Below are 13,934 nucleotides of genomic sequence, written 5' to 3'. Positions count from 1 at the left end.
GTGGAAAGAAATGGCGTCAAATTTAAAAAAAAAAAAAAAAAAAAAAAAAAACAGTTGTCATTCTTTATTTTTTAATAAAAATATTTCCTAGTTGCAATTTTTTGAATTTTCTAAATATTTCATTAAAAAGATCAAAAAAAAAAAACCAAAAAGATTTAATAGGTAGATTTATTTTTCTTTCAAACAAAATTTTAAACAAAGTAAGACAGCTGATAAACATTATGCGCAAAATGGATGCGCGTTAATTTTTTGAAGGTAAACGTCAAAAGTGACAGCAATGGAGTAACAGTAAGCTATGTACATAGCTGTATCTGACTTACATACACATACCTGGATTTACATACATCTAACTGGAAATAAAATTTAGTACTGGCTACCTGTATATACAAGAGGCCATTTAAACAAAAAGAAGAAGAAGGAGTAACAGTAAGCACAAGGAGAGTTCAACACTATAAATTCTCCTCTTCGCATTATAAAATAAATAAACTTTCTTGACAGTTATTAGTTATTTTATAGTGAAATGTTTTAATAAAATTAGTCATATATTCTAATAAAAATACAAATTTTCTTTTTGAATCTAAAATTTTCAAATTTTGATATTTCCATTCTTTTTTTTTTTTTTGTCGCAAATAATTGGCAAATTTAACTTTTAAAATTCATTGTGAACTCGCGCCCAAGTGCCTTTATAATAGGCGTCGGCTATATCTCCTTGTCGTCGAATCAACAATTTCATCGAAATATGGCTAATTAAACGTAAGATTTTATTTCTTTTTCCATATTGCATATACAGTCAAGGACTCGCGTGAATTTTGCGAACCTGCGTTTTTACTGAAATGAAATAGGTTATGCTTGGCAAAGAGAGGCAATCATCATCACTCTCACTCCTGCAGTGAGAAGAAAAGAACGTAAAAAGCGGTAGTTCGGAAATCGAGAAGTCGCGTTAACATGTACAGTGAATTGTAATTATTTCAAAGGTAAATAATACAAATGAAATCATATAGAAAGACCATAAGTGATTTTATGTGCATTTTGTGAGGTAAATTTCTCGCGCGAGAGTGAATCTAATTTGTCGTCGGACTTCTGTACATTAACCTAGTTTTTCTGTGCGGGGGGCATGGACCCCCCAAGGTCTTCTCGTTAATCTCATTTGTATATATATATACACACCAACCGTATATTTGTCGATTCACACGCCTTCTTCTTTTATTATTATTCTATTGAAAGTGTTTCTAACAGGAAATTATACTTTTTTCTTTTTTTTATTTTTGGACATACATTTCGCGATTAGATAAATATACATCACACATTTGCAATATTTTCTGACTCATTGTGACTCATATGTATGTGTTGGTTATAGTGCCGGAATTATATACATATGACATGTTTTCTTTTTTTGTTTTGTGTTTCTTGATGCACAAAAATTTCTTATAATTGTTTGTTATTTGTGTTGTGTGATTGCAGGAGTTTTTAGTTAAAAAAAACAAAATAATAAAAATGCCTGCTCCACCGCCTCCACCACCTCCTGGATTCAGCTTAACGAATTCTACATCTGGAGATCAAGGCAGAAACCAATTGCTTCAATCAATTAGAAGTGGAAAAACATTGAAAAAAACTGTCACTAATGACAAAAGTGCACCAGCAATTAGTGGTATTTAATACATATTTATCTATCTTTTTTTTTTTTTAATCATAATATCCGCATTTCGTGGAGAAAGCGAGAAATTTATCACTTATTTTTTTTTATCTTTTGTACTTTCAAATTAATTTTTTCTTTAATTTGTTTTTAAATATTTTTCTTAAATTTGTTTTGAAATTTGCTTTGATTTTCTTTTTGTTTTAATTTTTTTTTTTCAAAACAATTATTTTATTAAAAAATGTGTTGGAAGCATTTTTTGTTTAAAAACTTGTTGAGAATATATATATATATATATATATATGAGTAAATCGCATTGTTAACAATAAATTCCTTCTGATTAGCTGTTTGTTTATCAATTCGACATTTATGTGTGTGCGATGAAAGGTCGCATGTAATATTTACAGGAAAAACGTAAACAGTTTCTAATCTTATTTCATAATTTTATTTTTTCAATTAAAGAAAAGAGCTTTATTAATAAATTTATAATTTTAAATTCTTCTTTTGTTTTTTGTTACTAATGTTTATTTATTTTAGAGAGAAATTTATTTCACAAATATAATATACATAAATTAACTGATTTTAATTTTTAATTGTAAATTTATTTATTGGAATTTTTTTTATTTATTTATTAAAAAAATAAAGTAAAAAAATGTTTTTTTTTTAAAAAAAATAAAAACAGTTTCTTTATTTATAAATAATTATAACGGAATTTGGAATAATAGAGAAATATTCTCAAGATGATATCTTGTAATTTTATTTATTAAATCTGTGTTACTTTCTGTAAATGATAAAAACAATGCTACTTATGAAGCTCATAAAGTTATAATCCAATAAGAATTGTAGTGTGCTCCACATATTTTGCTTATTGAATTTCATGGAATAGTTTATGGTTTATTAAAATGATATAAATTTTTGTTTTTATTTTATATTTAAATACAAAAATAAAAATTTTAAATATTATTGTACTAATTACAGTGAAAGAAAAAATCAAAAAAGAATCAAATTAATTCAGTCATATAATTAAATGTATTTTTATAAATGAATTTTAATTTCAAAATTTCTTTTTAGTAAAAATATCGAAATTATTTTTCTACTTTTAGAAAAATTGTGATTTTTATTCAAAAATGCAATTTTTAATGGTCAGGCCTTAGATTATACGACTTTTTTTCGACTTATTTTAATAAAATGCGACTTTTTCGACTTTTTTTAACATTTTAAAAAAAAAATTAAACAAACTATGTTTTTTTTTAGTATACAATGCAGATCTTCTTCAGATCATCTTTATTTTAATTATTTAACAAATTTTTAACTAAAATTCATCACTAAATTAATTATTTTTAATAATTTTAATAAAATTCTTCACAAATTCAATTATCTTAAACTATTTTTCAATTAAAATTTTTAATGAAATTTAATAATTGTTTATAATTTGAAAAAAAAAAATTACCAAAAATTTTAAAATAAAAATCACTTGAAATTGAATTATTTGCAAAAATTTCAATTATTTTTAATGATTCTTATAATATTCTACAAAAATGCAATTATCTGAAAGCATTTTTCAATTAAAAAAATTTTGAAGTTCAATTTTTGTATGTGATTTATAATTTATTCTTCATCAATAGAAATTTTTCTTATTATAATTTATTATTATCTGAAATTTAACACAATCTTTTGAAATATAATTATTTTCAAAAATTTCAATTTAAAAACTTCTAAAATTTAATTATTTCTAAAAATTTTTGAAATTTAATTAGTTCAATTATAACTCTCTTGAAATTCTATTATTTTTAATGATTTAATGATTATTTTACTTGAAGTTAAATTAATTTCAGAAAATCAAAATTTATAAATCTTTGAAAATTCAATTACTTTTAAAAAATGTTATCTACAATTATTTGATAAATTATTTTCAGTTCTGTAAAATTTAATTATTGTCTGAAAATTAATTTAAAAAAAAAATTAATTAAAATTTTTTTAATTATCAAAACTAAAAACTATGACAAAATTTTAAATTCGGATAAATTGCTTAAATCAGACTTGAAAAAATTATAAAAATTGAACATTTAGAAATTTTTTTTTTTTTTTTGAAATTTGTCCTACTTAAATAAAATTTTGAAAATTTTTCTTACAATTAGTTCGATTTTGAAATATTCGAAATAAATTTTCTTGATAATATTCATTATAGAATTATTCACATTACAGAATTAATAAAATTAATATTAATTAATATTAATTATTTAAAGTAAAATATTGATAAACCAATTCAATTTTGTTAAAATAAAAAAAATCAACTTTTTTCGAATATAAATCGACTAAAACGACTTTTTTTGTGCCTTAATGTCAATCCGTGACCTTAAAATGGTTCAAAATTTAAATTTTTTACTCAAATTTCCTGAAAATTTTGCCTTTATTCAATTCGATTGAAAAGTATCGAAATTAAATGAAAGAAAAAATATATATAGAATAATATTATATTTCAAGTTCACTATTCAATGTTCATAATTTAACTAACAAAATTTTTACAATTAATAGCAGGTATAAACAATTATAAATATCTGTTGATGGGTTTTTTCCTCTTATACACGCAAGTATAAGATGTAATTAAATTTTATAACTTTAAATCAAACTTTTGCATATCTTCGTCTAATATTATTATTATTATTATTATTATTTTGACTTTATTTAATAATAGATAACAAAATAAGAAAAACAAATAGATTCTTTCTTAATTAATAATTTTACAATATATTGTTTTCTTAGAATGAATAAAAGTCTCTTATTTAATTGTGAATTAATTTTTCAGGAAAAATAAAAGTAGCAAATTCAAATTCATCGAGCATTGGAGGAAATAATAATTCGAATTCCAATGTAACGAGTAATATCAGCAGCAGTAGCAGCATTAGCAATGGAAGTCCAGCGGGACTTGGTGGCCTTTTTGCTGGGGGAATGCCAAAACTAAAACCCACTGGACTGAGGGGAAATTTAGAGGAAAGAAGCAATGGAAATAGTGTAAATAATACTAGTAGCAATAATGCTCATAGCACTCATACAATTCCAAGTGTGAAACGAGGTCCGCCACCTGTGCCGCCACCAATCACGCAGAAACCACAGGTGAATATAATAATTAAAGAAAAAAAAAAAGAAAAATTCACTTTTCTCACGAACATATATATATTCTCTAAAATCCTGAATCACTTCTCTTTATTTAATAATAATTACCACGTGAATCACATCTATCTCTCTTTCTCACTGTCAATATAATAACCATCAATCATTTCTATATCTTATCTAACGTAGATTAACAATCATTTTTTTTTATCCATTGTTTCTATTATTCAATTTTCTGAAGAAAAAAAATAATAATATACCAAAAGTTTGAATAATACTTTATGTAAACGATAAATTGTCATTAATAGTGTGACCCAATCAACTTTGAAAACTTGCAAATCGTCCAAAAGAAATCGACTTGAAAAAAAAAAACTTTAAATTTACGTTAACTTTTTCGTATACACTTTGCATTTTTTAAATCTTTCATTAATGATATTTCAATTTTTAGACTACTTTGACAAAAAAAAATTGGGACTTTCTCTTTTAATTATATTTTGAATTTAAAAAATTTAATTTTTTGAAAAAGAAAACATTTTTAAAATCCATACAATTGTGTGTTCAAAATTATACGAAAAGTGTAAAAAAAAAAAAAAAAAAAAAAATGGAGATGAAAAATATTAAAAATTGTGGAAAAAAGTTGAAATTTCAATTTTTCCTAAATTTTAAATTCTACATTACAAAATTTGTAAATTAATAAATTTTTTTTCTAAATCCTAAATACAAAAATTCAAATATTTTATCAGAAAGTTATACAGGGTGATTTTTATTTTCTGGACCCATTGAACTTTTTTTTTTAATCTCATTTTTTTTTTGTTTTTTATACAAAAAAAAGTGGAATTAAAAAAAATGTTTAGGTGGTCCGGAACACTTTTTTCAATTTTTTTTGACACTTTTTACAAAAATTTTTAATTCAAATACATTTTTTTTGTATACAATACAGATCTTCTTTATTTCAATTATTTAACAAAATTTTAACTATAATTCTCCTCTTAATTATTATTTATTTTCAATGATTTTAATGAAATTTTTCATAAATTTAATTATCTTAAACTATTTTACAATTAACAATTTTACGAAATTCAATAATTATTGTTTAAAATTTAAAAAAAAAACCGAAAATAAAAATATCAAAAATTTTAATTAAAAATCACTTGATATTCAATTATTTTCATAAATTTCAATTTTAAACCTTATAAAATTTAATTATTTCAAAAATTTTCCATCTAAAACTTTCTGAAATTTAATAATAATTTCAACTATAACTCATTCGAAATTTAATTATTTTTTAATGATTTTTATAATCGAAATTCAATTGAAAATTGAATTATCTAAAAGTATTTTTCAGTTAAAAACTTTTAAAGTTCAATTTTTGTCTGCAATTACAAATAAATGTTCCCTCAAAAGAAATCAAAAAAAATTTCAACTAAAAATCACTTGAAATTTTTTTTTTTTTATTTATTTATTTGCATCAAAAATATTCCATGGTTATAAAACCATTAAAGGGCATTAAAGTTTAATTATTTTCATAACTATGAATTCAAAATTTTTGAAAATTCAATTATTTTTAAAAATTTCAATTTAAATAACCTTTATAAAAATTTAATTCTTTTTAAAAATTTTCACCTTAAAATCTTTTGAAATTCAATTACTACAAAAAATCTAAATTCTAAATCTTCGTAAAATCAATTAATTTCAAAAGGATTATCTAAAATTATTTGCTATTTTTTTCAATTCAAAAAAATTTAATGATTTTATTTATTTATTTTATAATTTATTAAATTATTTCTAAATATTTCAACTGTTACTTTTCCAAAATTCTTAAAAAAAACAAAAACAAAACTATGTCAAATTTTTAATTCAAATAAATTGATTAAATCGAATTTCAAAAAATCTTTTAAATTAAACTTTAAAATTATTTTTAGAAATTTATTCTACTTAATTAAAATTTTGAAAATTTGTCTTAGTTCGATTCTGAAATATTTGAAATAAATTTTCTTGATAATATTTTTTTAATAAGAAATTAATATAATGAATTTAATAGTAACATTAGTTATTTAAAGTAAAATATTTATTTACTAATTAAATTTAATTAAAATAAAAGAAAATGTACTTTTTCGACCTTTTTTTGGGAATGTAAATCGACTAAAACGACTTTTTTTTTTTACTTTAAAGTCGATCCGAGGTCTGTATTTATTAACTAATTCATGGTTGCCCCGGTCAGGAAAAAGTCGGGGAATTTTATGAAAAGTACTGGAAAAATATCAAATTTCTAAAAATGCTATTAAAATTATAATTTTTGAAATTTTCAATTCAAACTTTTGCTTCTAAAAATTATTGTCTTACATTTTCATAACTGTAGGTCTTGGATCGACTTTTGAAAGAAAAAAATGTCATTTTAGTCGAATTTGTAGAATAATTTAATTTTAGAAGATTTTAATTAAAATTTTATAAATAATTAAATTTTCAAGAGTTTGATTTAAAATTTTGAGAAGCAATATTGAATTTCAGGAGATTTTTAATTGAAACATTTATAAATTCAAATTAATGAAATTTTTTTTTACAAACTTCAAACAATAATTGAATTTTAGAGAATTTTCAACTGAAATATGTTCTAAATAATTAAATTTTGATGAAGTTCAATTACTTTTTAATAATTTTAAAATTTCTTTAAATATTCAATTGTATTTAAAAAAAAATTTCAAATAAAAACTCTAAAATTATAATTACAGTTGACGAATGCAGATTCAACATTAAGCAACACAACGGATGGTCAAAAGGGTTTTGGAAAATTGAGTCATGCACCGCGACCACCGCCGCCAACGATTGCGGCACCAAAAAAACCATCGCCACCACCGAAAAAATTAAGTCTCACAGCGGGAACAGTTGCAAGGGCGCAAAGTATGCGATTACCACGTTCATTGCCTGTTTTAGCGCCAAATCCCTCGTCACTTCATCAATCGCAGGATTGTCTCAATGTCACGGAAATGCAACAGAGACGAATTCTACGACCACCAATTGTCAGACCGCCATCGCCGCCAATATCGAGAGCAAGTAGTACAACAACAATAACAACAATGAGAGCAGCACCGCCACCGCCAACGCGTGTTCCTGTGACAGCGCCAAGTATACCGCCACCACCACCTCCACTTCCTCATCGTGCAACGGCCGGTCCCACACATCAAAGGATAGCGCCACCACCTCCACCCACACCTCCCACACGTGGCTCATCAATTAAAAATGGTCAGCCAATATCAATTGATTTAGAAGCAAGGTTTTCCCATCTGTTTCATTCGATTGCCGAGTTCCCGTCACCCGAACCCTTTACAGGATGTCCCAAGGTCTACAATAGTAAATTAGTCGGTGAGGACAAAATGCAAAGCCTTCGTCAATCTTTAATCAATCTCACACTTAAACGTCATACATCTTCTACTTTTGATGTTTAGAAAAGAAAAAAACAAATTAATTCGATCATTATTAAAATGATTGCTCTCTTTCTCTTTGCACTAATTCAAATTTCTTTTTTCCTTTTTCTTCATTACGCATGTTTTTTCAATGCGCACGATTTTTTTTTTTTTTGGTAAATATTGGTGTCTAGATTCTTCCTTTTGTATATATATTTCAAATAAGATTATTTCAAATAATCTATAAGTGAAAATAGAAGCTATTTCTAAAACTAGTTTTATAGGAGTTTTCTTTGCTTCTATATACGATATATTGCAAATTATTAACAAATTATTAAATTCCATATGCAATTACATCTCCGATTATTTGGAAACTTTTTTTTTTTTCTTTTAATATACTGATACATTCATGATTTTTTTTCAATTTCTTTTTGTAGCAAAATTTTTAGCTATCGCAATTTTGTTTGTCAGAATATTTATTTTACACGCATCAGTGAAGTTTACAACGTTTATAATAATTGATTAAAAACAAAAAAATATTTTTTACACGAAAAATAATTAAATTTTTTATTTTACAAATTTATTGTTCGAGGAACGTTGAAAAATATGATTTATTATTTAAAATAATTTCAATTTACACGAATTTTAATGTAAGAAAATTTTCATTCAACTGATTTTTATCTGATTCGAATTTTGAAATGACAGAAATTTTCAATTCATTGAATTTTAATTTGTACAAATTTTCAATTGATAGAATTTTTGCGACGCCGAATTTTCATTTATCCAAAATTACAAATGACCGAACAAGCAATCGACAGGAAAGATTTCGGCGTAATTTTTTAAAATTGACCAATTAGAAAGTTATCAATAAAATCGGACAGGGTTTCTATAAATCCTGAAAAACATGAAAATTTCATGGAATTTTTTTTAAATTTTCGTATCTAAGACTCGAATTTATCACCTAGAAATTATTGATAAATCATAGAATTTCGTGAAGAAAAATTTGTAATTTCAGACGAATGAAAATTCATCGTTTTAAAAATTCTACCTATCAATTAAAAATTCGTACAAACAAAATTTAAATAAATTAAAATCCGGTGAATTGAAATTTCTCTCATTTAAAAATTCGAATCACATATAAAATTCAATATTGAATAATAATTCTGAATTTTTTTAAAATAAAAAGTCATGTCAAAAAAATGACAGTAAAATAAAAATTCTGACAAACAAAAATTCAATGGCTAAAAATTTTATTAAATAAATATTCGTATAAAAAGAAAATTTGTCAAATTTTAATTCAATTAAAAATTCGTCTAATAAAATACATATACTTGAAAATAAAAATTTTAATTAATGATTTTTAATGGGAAATTCATTTGTCTCGTTTACAAGATATGAATTTTTCAAATATGAAAAAAAATTGCTTGCTAAAAAAAATTGAAAAAAATCATGAAAGCTATTCTCAATTAGTACTAAAAGAAAAGAATGTTTCAAAAAAATCGGAGATGCAATTGCAGATGGATTTCTAATTTGAAGTGGAGTATATCATGTGTAGAATTTTTTTTTTAAATTTGTTTAATATTCATATAATAATTTTCTTGATTTCAATGCTATTGATCACTTAGAGAGGAAATTCTTGTAGTCACTTTCTTTGGTATTTCATGGGTATTTTCTTGTTTTTTTGATCTTTTTTACAATACTGAATTTCACAATGTTTAATATCAATGATCTTTGTCACCTATTTCATCTATTTTGATAATTTTTTTTTTTACCTTTTTCACCTTTTTTTTCAATTTGCGGATGTAATATTTCGAAAAACAATTTAATTTACAATATAAGAAGCATTAATTTAAGTTTATGAATGTTGTTAAAAAAAATCACAAGTTTAAAAAGTACTATTATTTAACATTTCTGAGCTTATATTAATTTACAGAATAAAAAATTACAAATTTACATTTTTTCTATAAATAACTAAATTGATTAAAATTAAAATCTATTTAAATTTAAATTCATTTTAATCAATCAAAAATTCAATTTATCCACATTTAAATTTTAATTTGAATTTCAATAATTTTAATTCATCAAAATTTTAATTTAATTTAATTTTAATTGTTTCAAATTATAATCGATTCGCAAATTTCAATTTAATTTCAATTCCTAAGTGACATTATTTTTAATCAATTATTCTAGTATTTTTATTGATCAAAACAAATTTATTCATTAAAATTTTAATCAAATGCAAATTCAATTGATCGAAACTTAAAATCAATGAAATTTCAATCTATCTAAAGACTAATCGATTTAAGTTTCAAATTATCCGAATAGATGTAAATTAATTATTTTGCACATTAATTGGTTTTAATTATCAGTTTTTTTATAACTGTTTTTTTTTTTAAATAAAAAATTCCCTGAATTTTCGTCTCAAAGATATTTCTTGCAATGTTTATTAGTCAACAAATTATAAAAAAAATAAAAATATTTTCAGATAAATTTTATAATTTTCCATTTGCAAAGAAAATTTATTTTACAATCGTGAATTTCAGCGTTGTAATCTTTTTCTGGTTCTCTTGATTAATTTTCTTGATTTCTTGGGTATAGAATTCTCATAATTCGCAATATAATATTTACATTCTGTTAATTTCATGTTTAATTCTTTCACGATAATAATTAATTTGCGGATAAATTTTAAAAGGTTTTCCTCTGTGTATATTTATTAGAAATTTACAAGAGCTATAAATTTTGTTTATTATTATTTTTTTTTTACAGATATGGAAGAGTGGGTCCTTCTTTAAGGAACATAAATAATTTATTATATATATATATAATATAGATTTAAATTTTTGTCACTTTATGTTAAGCAATTAATTTATTTATTATTATTTTGTTTATAAACTTTAAAAAAGTGTTCTTGTGATTAAATTCCAAAGAAATTAATACCATTTTAAGATTTTTGTTGTCTTTTTTTTTTCTTAATGACCTTGAAAATTGAAATTCTGTTCCAGTTTTTTTCTTTCTTTTATAATTGATTAATTTTTATCAAAGAATAAAAAAATGTATTAACATTCTTTTGATAAAAAATAATCAATTATCAAAAATGAGGAGCAATTTTTCAAAAAAATTGAAATAAACACAGATTTAAGATATTAAGGACATTACGAATCGATTTGTCAAAGTTGAATTTATGAAAAAAAAAAAAAAAAAATTTATTATCAAAGAATTTTCAATTTTAAAAACATTTGGGCCTAATCTAGATGATTTGTAATTTTTTTTTTTTTTTTTTTATTGGAGAAAATAGCCAAAATCTTTAAATTCCCTAATTATAATGGAATTTTATCACAAACAAAAAACATCTTAAATCCAAAAAATATTTGTTTAAATTTCTCGAAATGACAAAATATAGATTTATCAGCTTTTGAAAAATTCCTCCTCAATTGTCGAAAACAAAATTATTTTTTTATTAATTTTTTTTTTTTTTTTTTTAAATTTTCCCATACTTCTCGGTAAAATTTTTTAATATATTTATCTTATCTGTATAATTTTTGAAAATTTATCACAAAAATTTAATAAAAAATCGTTTTTTTTAAGAATTTTTTTTTTTGAGGACATTAAAAACATTGACGGAAATAATCATAAATAATGCTCTGATATGAGAAAAACAAAAATTTTTAGCACGCTTTAGTTGTATTTTCAAATGCTTAATTAAGAGGAAAAAAACACACACACACACATATACATACACTGCCTAACTAAATATTTAATCCAGACTGCTGCCCTGTTTTTGAGATCGCATGGGATTTTTGATAAGTTTTTTTTGCATACGGCATGGTTACTTATCTTGGTTTTTCTCTCTATATATTATTAATGGCTGTAAAAAAAGAAAACAAATTTTGGTGGTTAAATGAGATATTTTGAAAAATTACAGCATCCAAACAACAAGCTCCACCACCACCGCAACGAACGGCACCTGCCCCAAGTTCGATGGCCCCATTAAAATCTGGGGGTAAACAGTGGCAACAGAATGCGGCTTCATCAGCATGTTGAGAGAGAGAGAAAAAAAAAAAAACAGAAAAAAGAAAAAGAGACCCAATTTTTAATCTACGTGATATCTCGTTCTTATTTATGAGTCGCCTAGTTAGCTTATATTATATAAATATATAATTAATTAATAATTAATAATGTTCTTAAAACATTGCCAAATTTTAAGAAAAGTGAGTAACAAAGAATACGGAGTAAAATAAATAAGGACCTAGGCATCAAAGTTACAACAAACTATAGTTAGAAAACTTTCCTTCCTCGTTGTTTAAAAAAAAAAAAAATGGCAAAAAACAAAAAAAGGAAAAATAAATTCATCCCATCTCAGTATTTTCTATTAAATGCATATCTTTGTCTCTTTATCCATATCAAAAAAAAAAAAAAAATTCAGGCATTTTTAATTTGTATCCTCGATGTTATGGAGTATTAGAAAAAAAAATGCTAAATGAAAATTAGTTTCTTAGAATTTTATTTTCTTCAATCGCTAAATAAAATCGAAAAATAATTTTCTTTGTTAAAGAAGAGAAAAAAAAGGAAATAAAAAATAATAAAAACTAAATTTCCTCTACGGAGAAAGATGAAAGTAAAAAGCGATTGAAAGTCAATTTATTCTCACGCTCCTTGTTTATAAAAAAAAAAAATAAGAAAATGATAAAAAAAAAAGTCTTTTAGACGAGGGAAAATAGTTTTCTTTCCTATGTTATAAGGACAGACCTATATTGTTATGCACACGGTGCACTGAAATGGAAGATTTTACTTTATACAAGATGTGAAAGATGATATGCACGATGCATTTCGATAAGACAGAAATTAAACTATTTTTTTTTTCGTTTCATTTTTTTAAATAGTAATTATAATAATAATTATAATAATAATGATAATAATAATAATGAAAATAATCAAAAACCTCGGGAATGAGAAATTTATTAAATTGCCAAAAGACAATTTACAAAAGTCATTCTGTTTTAAAGTATTAACACTATTATAAACATAAATGTATTCTAATTTTTTTTTTTGTGTTAATCTTCCTTTTTTTTACCTGTTTTAACAAATATTGTATTTAATATTTTTAATTTTTAGTCCCAAACGATTTTTCAGTTATGCTCTTAATTTTTCCTGTCTTACATGTTTTAATGTAATTCGAAAGACACGAATCGAGCGTGTGTGCATAATCTTGTAATATTGTTGAAAATATAATACATTATATAATTTTAGCTGTTGTTCTCAGTTTTTATTTATCAATATATCTTTCAAATATTTGATATTTTTAGATATATTTTAGGTACATTATCATTTTTTTCTTTTTTTTTATAATAACAGAATGTCTACTAATTTCGTTCAACAAAATTTTCGATTATTTTCTAATTTTTCCCGATTTATTTTTTCTTGTTAACATGAATAAATCTACAAATATCTACGAAAATTGACTAAATTCAATTATCTTAAAATTATTTTTCAATTAAAAATTTTATAAAATTCAACAATTGTTTCCAATTTTTAAAAATAAAACAAATAAAATTACCAAAAATTTCAATTTATACATATCCATAAAGAAAATTGGTGCACTCGGTATTAACTTACATAGTATTTTTGAAATTGTTTCTCGTTATTTATTGAAGTAAAAAATAATTTTTTCAAGACAAATTGATAAATTATTAAAAAAAATTCCCGACTAATTTCTGGTTTTTCCCGATTAGTAGACACCTTGAATAAATAAATAAATACTAGCCTCAGTTGACGATAGTTAAAATTTTAGA

At 23.0% G+C, this 13,934-nt stretch overlaps 1 protein-coding gene across 3 annotated transcripts; it reads left to right on the top strand.

Annotated features, from left to right (window-relative positions):
• The first annotated feature begins 410 nt into the window (after window positions 1-410).
• LOC127282604 (WAS/WASL-interacting protein family member 1-like) lies at window positions 411-13,391 on the top strand. 3 transcript variants are annotated; one of them, XM_051306960.1, is made up of 5 exons: window positions 411-753; window positions 1,462-1,648; window positions 4,440-4,747; window positions 7,474-8,104; window positions 12,068-13,391. In XM_051306960.1, the coding sequence occupies exons 2-5, from the start codon at window positions 1,495-1,497 to the stop codon at window positions 12,184-12,186; spliced, it is 1,212 nt and encodes a 403-aa protein (XP_051162917.1). In that variant the 5' UTR covers window positions 411-753; window positions 1,462-1,494; the 3' UTR covers window positions 12,187-13,391. The 3 variants fall into 3 exon arrangements, with proteins under 3 accessions (XP_051162917.1, XP_051162918.1, XP_051162919.1); XM_051306961.1 differs by lacking the exon at window positions 411-753 and adding an exon at window positions 765-974; XM_051306962.1 differs by lacking the exons at window positions 411-753; window positions 12,068-13,391 and adding an exon at window positions 10,912-11,096 and having other exon boundaries at window positions 766-1,648.
• The last annotated feature ends 543 nt before the right edge of the window (window positions 13,392-13,934 follow it).

The sequence above is a fragment of the Leptopilina boulardi genome, unplaced genomic scaffold (assembly GCF_019393585.1).
Source record: "Leptopilina boulardi isolate dan_hultmark-lab unplaced genomic scaffold, ZJU_Lbou_2.1 LbouV2_300, whole genome shotgun sequence".
Lineage (NCBI taxonomy): Eukaryota > Metazoa > Arthropoda > Insecta > Hymenoptera > Figitidae > Leptopilina > Leptopilina boulardi.
Note: the sequence above shows the minus strand (reverse complement) of the source record. Positions and strands in the feature narration are given on the sequence as shown.

Coding starts and splice junctions, on each gene's coding strand:
- LOC127282604 (XM_051306960.1), top strand. CDS start 1,495: ATGCCTGCTCCACCGCCTCCACCACCTCCTGGATTCAGCTTAACGAAT. Junction 4,748..7,473: donor CAATCACGCAGAAACCACAG/GTGAATATAATA, acceptor TTATAATTACAG/TTGACGAATGCAGATTCAAC. Junction 8,105..12,067: donor CTACAATAGTAAATTAGTCG/GTGAGGACAAAA, acceptor GAAAAATTACAG/CATCCAAACAACAAGCTCCA.